Source organism: Neodiprion pinetum, chromosome 2 (assembly GCF_021155775.2).
Source record: "Neodiprion pinetum isolate iyNeoPine1 chromosome 2, iyNeoPine1.2, whole genome shotgun sequence".
Lineage (NCBI taxonomy): Eukaryota > Metazoa > Arthropoda > Insecta > Hymenoptera > Diprionidae > Neodiprion > Neodiprion pinetum.
Genome location: NC_060233.1, coordinates 37,295,493 through 37,316,362, shown reverse-complemented (window position 1 = coordinate 37,316,362; position 20,870 = coordinate 37,295,493). Strand labels below are relative to the sequence as shown.

Here is a 20,870-nt window from a genome sequence, read left to right as displayed (position 1 = left end):
TAGATCATCTTCATACAAGATTTTCTAATTACAGCCACAGATATACGATTTCTATATTACAGCTACAAAACTCATTTTCATCTTATACCTACCCAAAATTATATTTTTCGGTTACGTTAAATAATTGAAAATAGTCGAGGACTGTCTAATAACCGCTATTAGAAATTTCTCTCGATGTACTAAACACTAAACATAATTGGCAAATATCCATTTTGTACAGCAGGAACAACCAAAAAATCGGTGACTCATTTGACGAGTGTCGGGGTTAAACGTCGTTTACATTCGTTTGGACTACCACCCGATATATTCCTTATTCAACGTCTATTTATTGATGTTATGATTATTTTTCAAGCGAGTAAAATGATTTTTTGGGGAACAGAATTAGTTTGAAATAATTTTAAGAATATTTAACCAAAGAAGCAGATCAGGCCCTCTTGGCTGGGGGCCCATAGACCCTCACCTAGTCCGCCTAGTACATAAGCCGGTCCTGTTCCTGTCCCGTTAAGTCCTGAGTCAACAAACAGGGACTGCAATGCTATGCCGATGTTGGTTCGCAAAATATGCCCGTATATGAGGCGTTCTCCTCCGATTCAGCCACATTTTTTTTTTACCACCTCAGATCTGTTCCACAATTGGTTGTATCGTAGTACTACTCAAAGGTACTCACCTCGCATTATTTCAGATTTTTTAAATTACTCGTGTCGGAAATGTTTTTTTTTTTTTTAAGCCGTATATCATGGAAAATTGAAGTCGGACAAATAAATTTGTACAAAAAAAAAAAGAAGTGTTTTTCTACGAATTATTTAATGCAGTATATGTTACATTTTTGATGGTATCAAAAAGGCTTTTTTCAGCAAAAAAAATGGACATTTTTTTTCTTCTATGCGACACCTCAGATTTTGCTGTAAATTTTACAGGGTAAACGAGTGAATGAAACAATATGAAAAAATTCACCGAGAATACCTTTAAGTAGTGTTACCATATAACCAATTACGGAACAGATCAGAGGGCATAAAAAAAAGTGTGTGAGTTGGTGGGGAACGCCTCATATACGACACACTCCACAGTAACATCGTTTGCATGAAATATTTTCGAATTGAATATCGTACCGACTTCTTTCGTGAATTTAATATGAATTCATGTTTCCGGATTTTTGGAAAAAAAAACGACTCGAATCAATGGCGTATTAACACGTTCGATATTTATCCACCACATTGAAATTATAGTATAATAAAGGAAAACAGTGTGAATAAATATATCTTGCGTATCGGCCGTTAGCTCTAGCAGCGGGACAAATGACGCAACGGAAAGACAATTAGATAGAATATAAGGAATATAAGGAAAAAAGAAAAACAAGCGGGTATGCGGTTCTGCTAACTTCCTGCCGTCAAGCTCGTTTCAAGCTAAAATAATAATACTACGAATGATAACAATATATGGTCATTATCAGATTCGAACTTGGAAAGCCCAATATCAAGTTCGTGAAAGTTCGGCATATCGAAAACGCGAATTTTAAATTTTGGAAATCTCACTCTAGATTCGTGATAAGTGACCAAAAAACCTCATGGTACCAATTTTCACTCGAATCCGTTCATTAATTCTCAAGACAGCATGTGTTGTTATTTAAGTTTTTATAATCTCGTCGTTCAAATAATTCAAAAAGCACCAAACCGATCAGAACCAAAATCTCGTCGATTCCAGGTTTCGAAAAGCCGCGTCGATGGAGATGAAAACCATAAAAATCCGTTGACATGTTTTCGAGATATCCTGGGAGAAGAAACTAAGACACGAAAAATGGTACGTTGAAAATTCTGAGAACGATCGAAGGCCGGTTCCGTTTACAAAATTTTTGGTTACAAAAGAGCGAGGGCGGTACTGACGGTTGTATTATCTAGCCCGTATCCCCCCCACCGTCCCATGGAAGAGGGGATGACTGAACTTCGAGACGAACTTGGTTCAAACCCGACCGTCTCTACGATTGCCGCAACAGTTGCCCGCAAGAATTACACCGGCGCGCACAGCTTTCGAGCGAAGTATTCCAAACAATTGTCCCAGGTTAGTGAAGACAAAGAAATCACTCGTAATAACAAACAACCAGCGATTGATTGGAATGAAAGAGAAATAAATAAATAAAATAAAAAGTGTCTCGATCGCAACGCTTGTGGATATTCGTTACTCTTCGAATATGATTGTGGGAGGGTAAAAATTCCGTCTCCGACTAGAAAATACTAGGAAAGTGCCATCGAAATGAGCCTGTGAATCGAAGACCGTGTCTGCATACTGCACGAATAACGGCACTTCGGACCGAGTTTTTTATACTCGGTATAAACAAATTTTGTAAACGGCAGTTGGCCGGCCTGCTTCGTTCGTTCCTACGGCTATACGCGAATACAAAAATGCACCTCGACTTTGTTGCCGTGGAAATTTCGTTATCCTGCACGCTTTGCGATAAGGTAGAGAAATTCAATGAATGTTTCCCACGGACGGAACGGATCCCAACCGCGCTGAGGGCGTGGACTGCTGTACACGCATATCCGTATTTCCCTGTGTAATTGTTACATACATATATATATATATGTATATATAACGCAAAATTTCACCCGTCAAAGCTAAAATGTTTTTTTTTCTGTTTTTGTTTTACGCGCAAAGCTGCAGAGTTTGAAGCCGGCCGGCCAACCCCAATTTTTCAACAGTTGTTTATACCGAGTGTGACAAACTTGGATCAAAATAGCTGCCGTTGTCAATGCGGGACAAACACGGAGGTTGATTGGAATTATATGTATAGAGATAACATATATATATATGTGTCAATGTACATATTGTACGGGGCCATTGGTGGGATGCTGGACATCCAACCATTGATGGAGATAGTGAGATAAAGGCAGACACAGATAGATAGATAAGTCTTATTTATCCATAACAATACTGGACTTGCTTTGCAAAAGAAACTAAGAAAAAAGAGAGAGAGAGAGCCGCTTAAATGCGGGTTTAAGGTAAAAACGGCTGCATCAGTCGCACTCGTTGACAGTATTCGATCATTGAACTGGTATCTAGTATTGTTCCAGTTAAAACATGGTCGTGCCGAACGTTGTTCACGCGTGCGTCTTCTTCGCTCGCGTCGCGCTTACGTAAACAGACACTGTATTATTTTTAGCATCAGGTTGCCACGCCATGAGTTTTCCACACCAGCAGTCGTTGGTTTCGCGCGATCAGCGGAGCAGTTTTGAATTACGATACACTTGTCGACCCGGGTTGATTAGGTAACTTGAGCCGAATTGTCTGGGACATTTTTCAGGACTGTCAATTGTTTCCTTAATTAATTGCTTTATAAATATAGTTTGATCGTTTATACGACCGCTGCGGTGTCTCTAGGTTACGGAACACAAACGGTGTGCACGATCCGCAGACTGGCTGAATAACGAACGACAACAAACGCGGTATGATTCATTTTCCCAACATATACGATCGTGCTAGTTTTTCATAACATGTAAACACGGCGCCGCGACGAATAATCTTGTCGAAATTTATAATATAGCGATAATTTCATCATCCATTTAACGACTTCCGTCGGATCTTTGCACGGCACTTACAATTTATTTCTATACGTGCGTAATGCCATTCGTCAAAATTAACGAGCATGTAATGTCTACACGATTGCGCTCGCGCGGAATATTCGATCACACTCGAGCGATAGACCCATCGGGACACGATGTTGGATGGCTAGTAGACGAGAATTCGGATAGGGAGAAAAATTATTTAAGGGAGTGCCCTGGTTGATTTCGACGTCTACGTGTACGTCTCCAAATATCGAAGTCCATGTATCGTGAACGCGAAAAAAGGCAATACAGTCTCATTTTATACACGATTCTGAACAAAAACACTCCGATACATTTTCGTTCGAGGTTGAAATAAAGACATGGCACGGAATCTACGAAATCGTAACGGTGAATTCGTAGAATACATTTGCAGGTATATACGTGAACGCCGTCGAAATCGACCAGGGCACCCTCGTTAACAACACGATTGCAGTCGCGTATCGTATATTGAACTGATTTCGGAAATCGTTCAACAGAATGTCCGCCCGCTGATTGTGAATTATCAAGTCGACTAAACGTAATTACGTCTCGTGGGTTCTCTACGATTCACATGCAGTTTTAAACTGGCTGGTTTTTGGGTGGGGATGGACACATAGATACGTGGCTCGACGGGATCATTGACATTATATGACGGTCTTAAAGGTCTTCGGTTCGAACATCACCTATAAAGATACCGAGTACTTGGATTCGCGGCTCGCCATTCGTAAGCCAAGATTCCGAAGTTCGCGAGGGATCTGCAGGTGGTTTTTCAAATTTACCGTTTCCCAAGCTACTGACTTTTGTATCAAGATTTAAAACATAAAAAAATAAAATAACGAAACAAATGACACTTTCGAAAATCAAGATTCGAAACAAACATTCATATTTCATTGTTTTATTTTCACATTTTCGAAATATAGACCCTTCCAAGTATTGACCCCCACCCCACGTGATATCAGGCTACATTCGTTTCGCGTAGGCGGTGAGGAGGGATAAGACGATGATTAGAAAACCGGAGCGGATGTCATTCATGGGACGGGGAATCGACGCGTCGACGTTGATATAGCAGGAGAAAAAATTCACGGAGAATAATGACGCGTTGAATGAGAAAGCTTAGAATTCTTTCCGAAATAAGACTCCAGATACGGGGTTATCTCGGGTTGCCAACCACTGGCGGTCCAAAATGGCCGAACGAGTCGGAGTTCGACATCGCCACGTGCACACGGCGATGCGAGATCAGAGGAATTAAAAATAAAACGAGCATTCGTGATTGGGAGAACACGCCCGCTGCGTAGAAACGTAGAACCGAACGCAGCGGTCCGAGTCGGCCTTGCAGAGCCGGAAAGATCTCGGATCCCATCTTAAAGTCGCCGCATGCGCACTCTTCTGAATTCTTTCCCGTCGCTGATGCCTCGGCACGTATGCATGTACCAAGCGGCTGAAATACGAATGAACGAAGAGAGAGAAGGAGGAAAAAAAACCCGGCCGGGTCGCTCTTCGAAAAACTGGTTTCTCCGAAACACTAGAAAATATTCTCCTATGTGTGGATTTCACCTCGGTGTGCAATATCTGTACGTAGGTGTGAGACGGCAAACGCCGTATGCATACGACAAAATTTCATACTCACGTGGTGTTTGTGTAGCAGCGTGCATTATACGTATACAGTCGTACTTGTAATACAACGTATCTAAAGCTAAAGTAAAAAACCGTTCCGTCGGTGACGCAAGCGGCGGGACGTACCGGCGCCATCGCGATCATAACGCAGATATTATACCTGCACTCCGTTGATCCCGCGAAACCCTTGGGCGAACAATTTGCAAGCTGATGTTAAATCGAGGAATCCTTTCCACGAATACGTACGTTTGTACTCTGTGACGATCGACGTATGCGGAAAGATGAATTTTTGAAAAACTCGGAATGAACTTCGATCAGATTTTTATCTGAAGCTGTCTTGCGAGCAAGAAATTTTTCACTTTTTTCAAACAATTTTTAACCAGTATAATTATTGACGAGGTTAAACCACGCAACGATTATTTAAAGGTCATTCAAGTAAAGCAAGTTCTTTGTATTTTGTATACGCAGTTTGAAAGTTCTCGGATTAAATGTTTCAGATGAAGATAAAAAAAAAAATAAAAAATTCTCACAATTAACGTTAATTCTTATCGTAATAAATTGGATTCGTCGAAAAATTCTGAATGTTATATAAATTTCGTGGCACTTTTTGCAGTCTACCCGCATTATTCTCATCCGAGTTTATTTTATTGCTTTTAAACAAATTGATCTTCGCAACATTTGAAGGTCTTCCTAAACATTTCGTGACGAACATACGAGATTTATTTTTACAAACAAACACACAAGTGTGGTACCAGCCAAGTTTAATAATGAATGCATTAAAAATTGATGTAGGAGAAGAGCGTTACGTTTGTTTAAAATAACACAATCCAATGATACAGCAGCGTGTTGAATAAGATTAAGAATTTTTTGTAATAACGCCAAAAAGCAGAACCGGTAAATTAGGGATAAATAAATGTTGTCTTTTTTTTTTCTTCTCACTTGCGCGGACACTTATCGGCTGTGCGAAGTACACAAGTGTTGTGTATCCACAGTGATTTAAAAACGCGACCGTGTGAAAGTTTCTAGGGCACCTGTTGAAGATCGCACGCGGCTAATATATTACAGGTGTAGGTATATAATAATTCGTACGTAATTACAGGCTTCCGCTCAACGTTTACGTCCAAGAACAGTTTGGAATAAAGTCAAAGGATTTTTGTACCGTTCTTCATTATTCAGTTTGGAAATCAATATATTATTGTATTTTTCAAGAAAAAAAATGTCTATTTACCAATATATGCTGCTAGAATGAATTCCATACTTCCGCGATCGAATATAGAAAACCTTTGTTAAGAAAAGATTACAGACTGCGTTGACGATAAATGTAAACTTTATTTCAAATCAATGAAGTGATGCGATGTGTAATAATTACAAGGTCGCAGAATTTTATTTTTGTCCCAGTCCGTTGCAAGGTTTCCGACGATATTATCTTTTGCAAGTAGGTTCTGCTTTTGTTCTGGTTTCGCGATTTATCCGTAGATGTTTAAGCTTATCGCATTTTTCCAAACCGTGAGTCTGCATCGCCGTGGGAACCCATTAATCATAATCGCTGTAACGTCGAATGTGAAACAAAAGAATAAATAAAAAACCACTGCAGGCGGCGGGCTGTGTATTGCAAAATTTTAATTTCTGCATGTTTCTGCGGGAGATTAATTTTTCGTCGGCAAATCCTGCAGGTGAAATTCGCGTTCTCTTTCCTGATAACCGTACCTGATGCGTTGGTGAATTTTTTTTTTTGTGCTGTGTATGTTATACTTTGTCGTAGGCTCTTATTAAATATGTGCACACTTGTTTCGGCCTCTGCGCGAATATTTTATTTAAGACAATTATTCAAACACAACATGTAACGTACATACCTCGTATGTACATGCATACACAGCATTGCGGTGTTCGCAAAACAAATCACCGCGAAGTTTTATCTTCGGAAAAGATAAATCGGATGCATCAACAAATATAACAGAGATTAGAGTTCTTGGAGAGCGGTTATTATTTTTTTTTTTTTTTGCACCGCATATCTGTTTACAGTATTTGCGCAATATTTCCGCAATGCCGCAAAAGCTGCAGTTTTAATTATGATATTTTCAATATCTTTTCAATCTTGTAACGCAATTACGCCCGGAAACCGAATGGAAATTACCAATGAGAAATATGAAAAAATGCAGAGAAGGGTAGGAGAATAATGTAGCTCTTTTATTCGACGAGAGAAATATAATAAATAACTAAGTCAGTGACGATCGAGTAACCGAGGCTTTCAAATATACTTTATACGACAGTTGCATTGCACGCTACCAAACTGGGCAAGTTTCATGCTTCTCTATATTGCGATGCATATTTTCATCATTTGCGTTCCATGCCCATTATACGTACCAACAAGCACACCGATTATGCGTACGAATTTTATTTCCGACGCGACCATAATGGTAACGTTTTTGACCTAAAAAGCGGGCCGAAAGTAGCATATTACTCCCTCTTAACGCATAGATCTGCGGGAAATATGAGATCGTTATGATATGAGATAAACAAAGTTGAAGTTTATTAGATTCCTTGAAATTTGATTCAACAATCCCCCCACCCCCGGCCCTTATAAACCTCAGGGCATGCAGCTCTGGATCCGCTCCCATGCACTAATTGTAAGGCATTTTTGAGAGTGAATTTTTGTTTATTATTAATCTACGTTTCGAATTTTGAAACCAACATTGCGAAAGATACATCGACTCCTTCTTTTCAAGTCAATAATACGGCCAGAGTTGAGTTGGAAATAATTTAACGCTATATGTAACACAGGAATGAAAGTCGACTTTATTCCCTTGTTACATAATGTACTATTAAGCCGCGCAAGATTTTGTTGTGGAAATATTTTGATTATAAGCAGTTTTTCGAAACGTAATGATACCGAACTTCACAATTTTTCGAAATGCAGATTATCTTTTGTCATATTTTTATAACTCGATGTTTACTTTATCGTTTATTTTACTTCTATTGATGTCTAGATGGCATATGTTATGTAACGAAATTAATATAAAATAAGGTGACAAATACACAGTACATATAAAAATAATTTGGTCTTGTCGAATCTATTTAAAACAGCGTAATTCTTGTTATTTTCATCAGTATTACGTAAAGCGGTCGTTTAAATCCTGCGTAAATACCAAACTTGTATAATTTTTCCGATAATCTAAACTGTTTCAACCTTTAACCTCTCCGTACTGTCGAGCGTAAAGGCCAAATTTTTTTACTGATATAAAGTTCACGCGGTTTACTTGGACTTGATAAACGTACAGTTTAGCATTTTCACGAAACAAATACTTTTCAACTAATAATCGAACCGTTGAAACTCCCTCACAAAATTCGCTCAATCTCTTGAGTGCAGTCTGGACGGTTGAATCGATTTGGAAAGGGGCGTAACATAATCATATGACCGATCCCAGTTAGACACACCTCTGTAGTATCACATACTTGATACACTAGGGTCGGTTGTACTTCAGCGACAAAAATCGTTATGAAAAATGAGCTATTAAATACATTCGCTAGAATTTTTCTTTTAAACTTCGTAAAAGGTTACTTTTCGAAACTGTATGGGTTATATAACAAAATATCAAAACACCAGTCGGTGCAACAGAACCGATTTTTTTTAGATTTAGGCAGTTTAATTAAACTAACGAAGAAATGATTCGGGGTCACTTGTACTCCAGGGTGTCAAACCACGGTTAATTATCGAGTCGTAAAACCACGCCCGAGTGTAATGTTCATCCGTTTAGTATACCGCATACCATCACGTGGCTTCGCACACTCATATACCACATTCATTACACAAATGTGTATTTAACGAAGGAGAAGAGACATTATCGAGTAGCAAAGTTCAATCTCGTACGTTATTATCGTCATCGAGTCATTCCAGATTTATTACTTTATTCAAATGTACGTTCTACACGTTCGTGCCATAGTGTGATAAGTTGATAACACGCGCAATCCATGCGTGTAGCGTGCTGGGTAAATCGATCACCAGGCAATGTACAAATACGTAACGCATACGTGTGTATATTACGTATAGTATAACGATAACGACTGTTCACTATGGAAATGGATTCGGTGTTGGCAACGCGATTATATATTTCTTTTTCACTTCGGTGTAACCGAGATGTGAATAATCGTGACCGCAATGATGCAAGTTTCGATAGCGAAGCAGTGTTATAGGACGTGACATTTTCATCTACGCTTAACTTTTGTTCTTTTTCTAACTATCTGTTAATTTTTTTCATTTCTCTTTGAAGCGTCTTTGAAATATTATCCAGCATGTCTGCAGAGATGTTGGGACATTGTCGTTTATACACAGAAAGAAAAAGCCTCTTGGTGTCTTATGCCGTAGAATCGAGACTGCGGGTTTGCTCGCGGCTTACCTTATCGCTTTCGAAAAAATACGTATACATTGTCGAGCGAAGTATCGGGAAACCTGTAATTCAAAGCTTCGTGTGCGTCATGATGCCGAGTACACACGTATAGACACAATACCGGATTTTGTGGAACTTGCAAGCGCATTTCCTGCCCGAATGTTCACTTGCGGGTATTATTTCTCGAAAAGATTTATCCTTGTGCATGTTTACTGCATATAGGTGTTGAAAATTCACCAACATGACAGGTATGCCTGCGCGTAGGTAGCATCATATCTTGAACCGGTATTTTTGTTGGAAGGTATGTGTTTGAAAAGTTCGACAAGCCTGTAGTGTATAGACCGACTAACTGAAACTTAATCGCATCGTCGTGATGCTTAATTGAACATCCATTTGGAAGAATTGTATCATACACGGCCTCGTCCATTCTCGTAAACACATTAATGGACTTTTGGTATTTGACGTCTGTAGATATTCAATACAAAACTTGTTCCACGAATAGATTGTGTACCTGACGATATCATATCTAGTCCGGAATCGTTTGCTCATCATTTATCAGAAGAAATTACGCGGTAATCTGTTGGAGTGTCAGATTACAGTGTATATCTCATTCAATGTCTCTTGTTTTGAATTTTCACGACAATGTTTATTTTGCTAATCGTCTCTCGATGGTATAAATCAAGGGGTGTTTCAGACGAGGGATCACGGCGTTGACGTTGGTAATTACGAGAAATCTTTTAGCAATCTTAAGAAGTCATATGAAATCTTAAAACATTGTGAGAAATCACCTCATCAAATTCAAATTATTTGTCAAGTAATCTTTTGTAATAAATATAAAATGTAAGTAATCATAAATATGTAACCATGGTGTTAAGTTTTGCCTCAATGCAACACCCCTTGGTCTAAATAGTTGATAAATATACTTATTCTATTCCCGGGGTGCTAGTTATCATGACGGGATCATCTCTAATATTTTTATGACAGCACGAGACTCTGCACGCGAAATATATTATTTACTAGCCCACTAACCACGCCGCGTGAATGGAATAAAAAATAAAGCATCGATCCGTTGTAGATTTCACAACTAGAATAGCAGGCGTGCAGTTCGCAGTACGCAGAAAAACAAAATGACTTCATTTTTTACACCTACATTTGACCAAACTTAACGACTCGTGAATAGAAACTTTAATTTCAATCGGATTTTATCGAAAACAGAACGCAACTTGTCATTGTATAATGCATTTAGGCACAACTGCAAATCTACCAAGCATCTTTATTTGATCCGTGATCTGTAAAAGGTTATTCCTTCCAATACTTCAAATCAAGTAGCGAATTCTAATTATTAATCTGCCGAATCGTATTAAGTTTCAAACAGTTCTGACGCGAGTTATACCGGCGAACGACGTTTGAATGGAATCGTATAAAGCATATTCAATTTCGACAAACCAAAGGAAGGTTGTCCTAACGGAGAATCACTGCGGTATTAATCTTTTTTTTCTACATTAACTCCTGCCCGAATTGGAAAGGCAATGTCGTAAAACCGCAAATGTCTGTCGATTTCTTTTAGACAATTCACAATTAGTTTCAGAGAATTAAAGGAGGAAAAAACCACTAAGAGGCGAAGAAAGCAGGGGAATAAAAAGGAAAACTGGTTTTTCCTGTTTAGCATATTACGTCGCTTTTGCATCTTAAAAGTTTAAGAACTAAAATTTTTACGTAGTATGTATGTCAAGTCGTTGCACAGGTAAATAAGGTATTACATGTGCTTATTAGCAGTCTAGTTTCAACTGTTTCCAATACTGTAATAATCGAGTTTCGATTAAAGACTTGTTCGTTAACCACTCCCATTGTCAGAAATCCAGGAAATTATACATTTCAATGATTGTCGTTGTTACACGCTACTTCTGTTAAACATCGTACCTAGATGTGCCGGTCAGAATGGAAATGAAATCTACCGCATAACGGAAGTGGAACGCTTTCGAACAACTTATACCTAATTATTATCGTATATGTAAAAAAAGGTTGAAGTCCACGTTTCTGTGATAATAAGAATAACTTTTATTTTATGAGTTGAAATTATCTCAGCATTTCAATTTTCCATGCATTAGATATTTGCCAAAAAATTCAAATTGCCATCTGACGATAAGACTAATTCGAACTCTGTAAAAAATTCCTGTATGGAACTTCTTACACTGTATCAGAAGTTTTATACGGATACGAAACAGTGGATTGACCATACGGTCACTGTTTATTCAATTTACAAATACAATAAATTTACTACACAATTTAGTAAATGCAAATTACTTTTTTGTGATCTTTTTATAAATTTTAGTAAAATGAAACAGTTATATCGTAAATTTAGCGTAAAGTACATAGTAATTTACATCGCCACACCGAATTTTTAAATTTACAATCTGATTTCGTAATTTGACAACTGTTTTGTACAATAAATGTGTAGTAAATTTACAGTCACTTTTAACAGTGCAGTCATATTGTTGCCGTTCTCATATTCTTTATATATTTTAGTTCTAAATACATCTTGAATAGCTGCCGTGTCGGTTTCGGATCTACCACGTGATCTAAAACGGAGCCCCTCGGTATTTTAGCTTGCTGTTTCGAAGTAGAAGCTTAAAAATAACACTCGAATAAAGCGTAGCGTTATACACAATGTTGTACATTAAGGTTTGAAACTAGAGAAAAACTTCTCTCTTTTCGGTATGCGTATATATAAATTCAGCGACCACCGTACAACCGGACTTTGTCTCCGAAAAATTCTTATACGGTCATTTGATAATTCACCAGACTGGCGAAGTATACGAAGCTGCAGGGTCAATCGCGATAAGCTATATAGAGCCAACTGCCACGCCCTGTAACGAAAACTGTGAGGTCGTTGCGAGAACATCGTGACACAATTACGCCACTCGGCATATAAAAAGGAGAGAAAATGCCCGCTGGCACGAAGGCTTCTCCCTGTAATTGATTCGGTGGGTCAGAATTACGGCGCCACGGGTGACCTTTCAACCCTGAGCTAGATAATGTTAGCCATGGTTTAATTCGAATGAAGATATGGAGAATAACAAGTCAAAAAATTGACGAAAATAATTATACGCAACGTACGTTAGGTAGCTAGTGTTATAGAATTCATTCGAGCTAATTAATTGTATAATTTTATTGCGAAACTTCATGCGGAGTGTGAGAATAACTTGAACATGTAATTTCTACGAAATATTATATCTGCGTCAAATGAATTTCTAGCTGGGGCTTCTGTTCCACCGTGGTCATTGTGTTGACCTAAAGTCCCACTCGATAAGTGCGTGATAACGCCTATAATGAAGGCGATTTATGAATTCTTAATACCGTGTGTTCAATTTTTCTTACAGCCAATTTTCCCCTCAACAATGGACAAAAATCAGATGCCTCCACCCGGTTTCATGCCACCACCCGCTTACGGACCTCCACCGCAGGCTCAACCCTGTAAGTAATTATACATTGTAACTAATTGCTCGTTGCTTTTCGTTTCTGAAATAAAAACGCACACCGTTTTAAATGCGGTGTTAAATGTAACACCGAAAATATTCTATAGAAGTCCACACCATTTTGATGTTGATTTAAAATCACTTTTTACACCGATGATGTTTAACTTTACACTAATCGTTGCGGACATTTATCGACACCGTGAATCTTCTGACGGTGAAGTTCAAACGATTAAATGAACGCTTTTTCAAATTTCAGCCGTGATGATCGTCCAGGCACCGGCTTTGGGGCCCGAATCTGTATCGATGACATGCCCGCACTGTCGTGCCAACATTTCGACCCGCGTTGAACAGTCTTCATCGACAAAAACCCACATTATCGCTCTACTTCTCTGCATATTCGGGTGAGATTTTCAATTATTTATTTTTTCCTATCATATTTCAGGTGAAACCTCTATTGACGCTGCGTTATATTACAAATTTTATATTTGGCATTGGAAATTTGACAGGAATAACCGTTTGAAAAATTTTGCATTTAATTTCAGCTGTTGGCCGTGTGCTCCTTGCCCATACTGCATCGATAGCTGCTTGTCCAAGAAGCATTACTGCCCAGGCTGCAACGCGTACATTGGAGAATACAGCAATTAATCGCATCAAAATCAAATTACTTTTCTATATCAAAAGTATCGCAGTGGATAGTTCTGCTGAGTCAACAAAAAAAGCAAAAAAACAACAACAAATAAAATCAGTTCAAAAATAGTTAAATTACCCATAGATCAATATTATATACGCCGTGTATATTTATATACGCAAACAAAGCTGGTATAATTAATACACGAGCCAACACGCACACGCACATACTTGCATCTACAAATTGGAAATTGTATCTGTATATCATTAAGGCCAACATAAAATCTTACGGAAAACCGGAATAATAATAAATAAATGTTGCAAGTCAATTTTTGATATTAAGAGAAAATATCAATATACTTATATTATATTTAATCATATATAGACGTAGTCAATTTTCGGTAAAACTTGACGAGACATTGCAGATTGCCAATAGATAAAATGAAAGTAATTGTCTCGCATTTAACAACTTCGATCGCTTGGTCTGTTCCATTTTTTAAAAACTTTACAAAGTCATTATTCACATAACTATTTTGAAAAATTTCTTTATTTCCTACATAAAGACTAATGTGACGAGCTTTTTATTAAAAAAAAATATCACAACGGCCTAGTTGTTGAGGGTTTGTTCTTTTTACGTTTATCATTAAAGCTACACTTGGTATAAAAAAAAACAGCGCAAATGGTCTTAAAATTTTATTTTGTTAACTATTGTTATTTTGTAACACCGTATATAAAAAAAAGTAAATCTCAGGCAAACACTCTGACCAACAAAAGCATTTGCTTACTGTGATCGTCTACTTTTAGTTTTTAGAATTTTTATACAATGCGTAAGATATAATTGTTAAACATAAACAAGATTGAAACAAAATATTTTTATTCATCGTCCAATAATGAACAATCAACAAATGAATTATGAAAGCACATTTAGGTATAATAAAACATCTACAATCGCGTCGTCGGTGCAATTTTCTATTACGGTATACTTAGAAACAAAGCATTTAATATTCGACTTACTGGCTAGGAGGCAAGTTTTGAGGTTGCTATATTATGCAGCGAAACGTGGAGATGAAATAGCCAATTAATAACATTCGTTAATTGTTCAAATAAAAACAAAAACTGATAAAATCTGATCAGTTTCACCAATTGTAGGTCGAGCAAGGGCACCTTTATTAACTAACTGACCACATTCAACGAAGAAGTATTAAACTGACGAATTTATCGGTTATGTGACCTTGAAAACGAAAATATTTTCAATGTGGGGTGGTTACAAGATGTACGGTAATCGTGAATCCACTTATTCTTTTCCAATCGAATCAGATTGATGTACTTACTTCACGTGAATAAATGTCCTCTGCATTCTTAGAAAGTACTTTTCCTATTGTATATCCGTATCTCATACATACGATGGAATATATACAATATAAGTATATTTTATTATGCTATTCAAGTATACATATATACATGGTCATGTGTAATTGCATTTCGCGATTACTTAAGTACAGAGGTAAGAGAAATCCAATATTTTCTTGCAATTTGAATGCCTATGTATAAACATTGATACAAGACTTATGTACTCTATTCGTACGAAATTCATGGTACATTTGAATTTTACGATGAAAAGTAATCTCTAAGATTAAATAATGACGCTAACATTCGATAACGTTGCTACGAAAAATAACTAAAAATAGAAATGATGAAATAACGAATTAACAAATTCTGATATACTTCCATGTTTTATAAAACTGCCTGATAAAAATTTATACACGTTATAGCCTGTAAGCAGTTGGTTATAGTGCAAACCGTCTATATACGTTATTAAATCCGGTAATGTCAATCAACGATATTCACATTTCATCGCCTTTCGTATATTTATATTATCTGACAATGAGGGCATTCTCCGTAGCGACCATTTCTCTCGATTGCTGTTGTGTCTAAATTTCGTATAGCTCGATGTTAATGATCAGGATCAAAGTTCTTTTCGCTGAAAGATGTAAAATATATACAGCCTGACATTGCGCGTGAAAATTTTAATATCTTTTTTTTTTTTTTTGATTGTAATAATTACACTGTTTGCAATTTGAAACGTGAACCAACTTCGTTATAACTCATGCAATATTTCCACAATATTTGCTTAAGAAAGTAAACATGAATGGTAAACTAAAGGTTTGAATATCAGATGATATTGAATATTTCTCACAAACTATACAGACTGTAGCGATGCCTTTATCTGTGTATAATATATGTTACACTTTATTGTCTACGAAAATATATTTAAAAATTGGGAACTTTTTCCCATGCAGATAGCATACTGTAATATTGTTATTAGCTGCATCCTATGAATAAATATTTTTGCGCTTATCTAGACTCAACGTAGGTAAATTCTTAATTCATCAATCCCTTCAGACCAATTGAACAAAAATATGTCGCAAATCAAACTGTCTGAAACTGAGTAGAGTCATTTAAAATCGACGTGATTGAATATTTAAATCTAATTAGACTCCTCGAGTCCAACCAGATTAGAACCACAAATGAGTATCATAGTAAAACGTATATACTGCGATCGTAATATCGAACTAATCAATAGCAGTGAAACAACGGCGGAATTTACATCGCCATCTCGTGGTTTGAATTGCGAAACGTATTGGAACTTGGTCTAATGTACGTTTAGCGCGCGGTAAATTCTGGATATAAAAATGTCAGACTTGTCAGTGTCGCGTCGCGTTTACCGTTGTTAAATGTTCATTCGTTGGATTCGGCATTGTATCGTGTCAGTTGTCTATGTTGTGACGTGTGTAAGCTAATACCGTTTCCAATTATGTGGTACCTAAAGAGCCTTAAAGGTAATTCCCTTGCTTTTCAAAATATGACTTGGTTTTGTCGTTGTATAACCTACAGAACGACGGAATGTAATCATGCGCCATAACTATGTTTTTAGGCGATATTATTTATTTAAAACCGAACAAACTGATGATCGTTAGCAGAAAGGAAGGGTATGAAATTCTTCTCAAAGACGATGCCTCCATCAGTAAACTTCATGCTACCGTTATTGTCAGGCCGAAAGTTAATTTCAAGGTTGTGCTTTGGTCACGTACTTATCCACGACTTTCATTTACAATGAGTATTAAAACCATTTGCAACATGCGACAAAGCTTGTCTTCTGCTGCATCTATAATCGGATCCTTCTAACGGCACCATTTCATATTTCAGAACAATGAACCGAGCTCTACAGTAATTGTACAAGATACTAACTCCAAATACGGAACCTTTGTACTAAGCAGCCAAAATCAACAGCGCAAACTTACCCCAGGGGATCACATTCTCAGCGCATCAGACAAAATCAAATTTGGCCTGCAGCAACACATATTCACGTAAATATTCAGATCCTGTATATCATACACAAAAGGTGTCTCTTATTTCTCTTAGTATATTTAACCACACGATTCATTAATATTTCAGGCTCCACTATATACCTCTCATAATATCGACATCGACTCTAAATTCCGATGAAAAAGTAGAACTACAAAATATTGTTGAAATATTGGATGGCGTGATTGTTGAAAAATGGCAAGAATATTGCACGCATCTAACTGTGTCAAATGCCACTCTTACCGCTCAGGTTAGATAGTATTGCATTTAAAATCATTATGTAGAACAAAACTTGCGCAGTAGCCTGTGCAATACAGATTCTTATTTTCCAACATATTCTAGGTTGTCCAAGCCCTGGCATTTGGTACTCAGATTGTTAGTATGGCATATTGGCGAGCAGTCATTCATAGTGTGGAGAAAAAGGAAGAGCTACCAGGGGTAAAAAATTATGTGCCTTTGATAAAAGAAGGATTGATTAACAGTGAATGCGTATCTTTAGAAACCAACACCCGGCGCAAAGTTCTGTTTAGAAATCTCTGCTTCGTATGCTTATCAGCTTCTCAATGTGGACTGAAAGATATAGTTCAATGTGCAGGTAAATATTGGAGATCGATCTGTTTCTTTTTTCTTTACATGGTAATTATAATACGTCGTATATTCTAGGAGGTAAATTGGAACTGTACGATGAAGAGCAAAGGGATGTAAATGAACTTTCGACTGAAAATTTTATCGTCTTACAACTTGAAAATAGCACTTCACAGCCTTTGCATATCTCCCAAGCTTCGTATGATGAAATTCGTAAGTTTTCTCTTCACCGGCTTCCTTCGATAAGTCATTTCTAATGTTCCATTTGTAACCACTCATTGTTTCTTTTACAGAAAGTGCTTTACAAAAAAAGAAGCGAAGATTGATTCCGGAATCTGAAATATCGCTTGCAATATTGTATTGCTCTACTGAGAAATACTGTAATCCGAAATTTAACTTTAAGCGATTGCTAGGTGTTAGTAAGCAAAACAAAAATTTCCAACTGTCCAGCACTATTCTAGCAGCTGACACGGAAGATATACTGCCAACCATTCCTCGCAAAACGGACGTTATAATCAATGAATCTGTTACATCTTCGGAACAAATAGAAGAGGCGGAAAACTCAAGAAAAGGAAAACTATTGTTCGTGACAAAACAGGCCAATGTAGAAAATGTAAAAGATTCATCTCAGCTTTTAGGAGGGTACAAAAAAATTACAGAAAGACCAACTTTTGGATCAGAAGAATCATCTAGAGATGGAAATTTAATTATAGATGAAACAGGATCTGAATATGAGTCTGATAGTAATGACACAAGTGCTAAAAAAAATGAAGTCAATGAATTTGACAATGCGCTAAATAAGTCTAAGGTTCTTACAAACCCAACAGTTGGCAGACGTCTTAATCCTCAGCTGAAGTCACAACTGTCAGACATATCTAAATCGAAAAATACTCACGAAACATACGCACACAGTTCCTCAAGAAACTCTGGTGATAAGTTTCTTTCCAATCCATTGACCTCGAAAGATAGGTCATGGAAAAAAGCCGCCCATAATGTTTTTGAAGGTAAAAAGAATTTCTCTCTATGGAAGATCAAAAGCGGTGCAGGTAAACTTTGTAATAACTTTTTTATTCAATTACACATACATGATGAAATTATGTACACCTGCAGATCAGCAATCAAATGAGGAAAATCCAAGGGGTGGAAATACTTGGAGTAAAAAATTAGACGCAGCGACCAAAATGTCCAACTCAGCCAACATAAGCGATACAAGAAAATCGCGTAAACAAAACGACAGGGATGATGACGATATGTTTGCGTTTGTAAACGAGGGAGCAAGGAAAAAGAGGAACGTTATAAAGAATGAAAATGAAGGATTATTCGAATTACTCGAAGATCCAACCACCACAAATCCACTGCAAGAAGACAATATATTTCAACAAGAACTTCAAAAAACAAAATGCAGAAACATACTAAAGAGAAAACGCTCTATGTCCTTGACTAGCAACAATTCGTCCACCGAGGAAGAAAAACCCGAAATTAAAATTGAGGTATTGGATAGGAACGAAGAAATGATCCATGCACCTTTAGTTCTCTGCAAGAAGGAAAACATCTCTGTAAGATATGATACCTTTATTACAACAACTCACTCATATTAGACTGAAATATTAACTGAAAAATTTATAGTAAACCGTTTTCGGAGATTACTACATATACGTATACGTCCAATAGTATATTAGGTCATGCAATTGTACATCATAGAAGGGATTTATTTCATTGTAGATGGATGAGACGTGTAAATCAACAGTTGTACCTCTGCTTCGTACAGACATCGATGTCTCCCTGAACGCCAGAGGCAATTACAAAACTTTTATCAAGGTACCGTTTGACCCTCGACATGAGCCATATTCCTTGTACACAAGTTCTTTTTTTGATTAATTAATGTGTGTCATCGGAGTCCTAGTAAATTCATGCATTTTCTAGATGTATACTTTAACTCCAAAAGAGAGGATAAAGAATATGTATGTATATCAGCCTGAAGACGACTCTATTAGCAAAACCAACGTTCGCGAAGAAGAGGTGACCTCGAGTGAAGACGAGAACGACGACTTCAGGCTTTTCAGTAAACAAGGAGAAAAGAAAGTGCGGGCAAGGAGGTAGTCCCAAGTAAAAAAAAGTTCTTCTATTCAAATCTTCTACATCGTAAACAGGTTATAAAACATCGTTGAATTTTTTATTACAAAGTTTTAGTACCAATATCTAAATAAATACACGTCAACTGTCTTATAAAATAATGTAGACAAACCGCGTGTATTGCAAAGAAAGTAAAATAATAAACACTTATTATCATTTTCTCGATAACACGATAGTCAATCTTTTTCAGGCATACACTTCAGCTGTATGAGCACATCTGAAACTTGAGCAAAATCAGCGTATTTAATTAGTCAAGTATCCATTAAGATCGTCGTCCGAATGTTTGCTATCTGTGATATGGCCGCAACTGTGAACCGAGTGCGGAGTTCGATCTTTTGGACTAGCTAACGATCTAGGGCTATCTCTTGCACTTAGCGATACTTCTTCCAACACTCTTCCATACTGAATATTTTTGCCCTCCATCATTTCATCTGTGCTGTCTTTACTCTTGACAAACATCATTTCCAAGCTGCAGATTACGTTAACTAATTCTTCTTCTAGTTGAGGGTCGCAAGAAAACGACACCATACCAGGCTCACACCCTGGAGCACCTGATAAAAAAATTAAACTAGTCAATTCACGAAGCTCATGATATTATTAGAAGTCATAACTACGCTTCTTTTGCCAATCAAAGATATAAACCTTGAGTATCCTGAACATTTTCCCACCGGATTAGGGCTTCTCGAAGAGGTTTATAAAGTTGGCGACGACTGGGATTATACCAAGTACAAACTCTAGAATCTAGTTGAGATCTTTCTTCTGTACTAAGCAGACTCCAGCTCAAGAACAACTGCTTCAATCGTGGCACTACCAAACGGGTATAATATAAATGTGTAATAGGAGTTACATACATGATTAATCATGGGATGCCATACCCTCAGGTATCAACATAAATATTGCATCACAGATTTGTTCAAATACAACTTTATCCATCTTCTTTGCCATAAGAGGCTCACCGTTTTCAGTAGAAGTGGATTTTGACTGCATTTTACATGTTACCTATAAAGATTTCTCTTGATTATACAGAAACAAACGACTATAGAAAAAAGCAATGAGGAATGAAAAGGCAACTGCTAAGTTAATAGAATGCAGACTGTATTCACACATTT

General features: G+C 37.2%; 3 protein-coding genes across 4 annotated transcripts; 2 read left to right on the top strand and 1 right to left on the bottom strand.

Annotated features, from left to right (window-relative positions):
* The first annotated feature begins 1,910 nt into the window (after window positions 1–1,910).
* LOC124211223 (lipopolysaccharide-induced tumor necrosis factor-alpha factor homolog) lies at window positions 1,911–15,043 on the top strand. Of its 2 annotated transcripts, XM_046610059.2 has the most exons (5): window positions 1,999–2,055; window positions 2,650–2,762; window positions 12,955–13,048; window positions 13,307–13,451; window positions 13,593–15,043. In XM_046610059.2, exons 3-5 carry the CDS (start codon window positions 12,973–12,975, stop codon window positions 13,693–13,695), a joined length of 324 nt encoding a protein of 107 aa, XP_046466015.1. In that variant the 5' UTR covers window positions 1,999–2,055; window positions 2,650–2,762; window positions 12,955–12,972; the 3' UTR covers window positions 13,696–15,043. The 2 variants fall into 2 exon arrangements, with proteins under 2 accessions (XP_046466014.1, XP_046466015.1); XM_046610058.2 differs by lacking the exon at window positions 2,650–2,762 and having other exon boundaries at window positions 1,911–2,055.
* Window positions 15,044–16,323: 1,280 nt separating this feature from the next.
* nbs (nibrin) lies at window positions 16,324–19,929 on the top strand. Its single transcript, XM_046610036.2, has 10 exons — window positions 16,324–16,517; window positions 16,613–16,749; window positions 16,885–17,045; window positions 17,134–17,293; window positions 17,386–17,638; window positions 17,707–17,841; window positions 17,922–18,632; window positions 18,739–19,184; window positions 19,351–19,446; window positions 19,552–19,929. The coding sequence occupies exons 1-10, from the start codon at window positions 16,493–16,495 to the stop codon at window positions 19,726–19,728; spliced, it is 2,301 nt and encodes a 766-aa protein (XP_046465992.1). The 5' UTR covers window positions 16,324–16,492; the 3' UTR covers window positions 19,729–19,929.
* LOC124211226 (uncharacterized) lies at window positions 19,557–20,853 on the bottom strand. Its single transcript, XM_046610063.2, has 3 exons — window positions 20,637–20,853; window positions 20,404–20,568; window positions 19,557–20,312 (listed from the first exon to the last, which is right to left on the bottom strand). The coding sequence occupies exons 1-3, from the start codon at window positions 20,746–20,748 to the stop codon at window positions 20,005–20,007; spliced, it is 585 nt and encodes a 194-aa protein (XP_046466019.1). The 5' UTR covers window positions 20,749–20,853; the 3' UTR covers window positions 19,557–20,004.
* Between the last annotated feature and the right edge of the window lie 17 nt (window positions 20,854–20,870).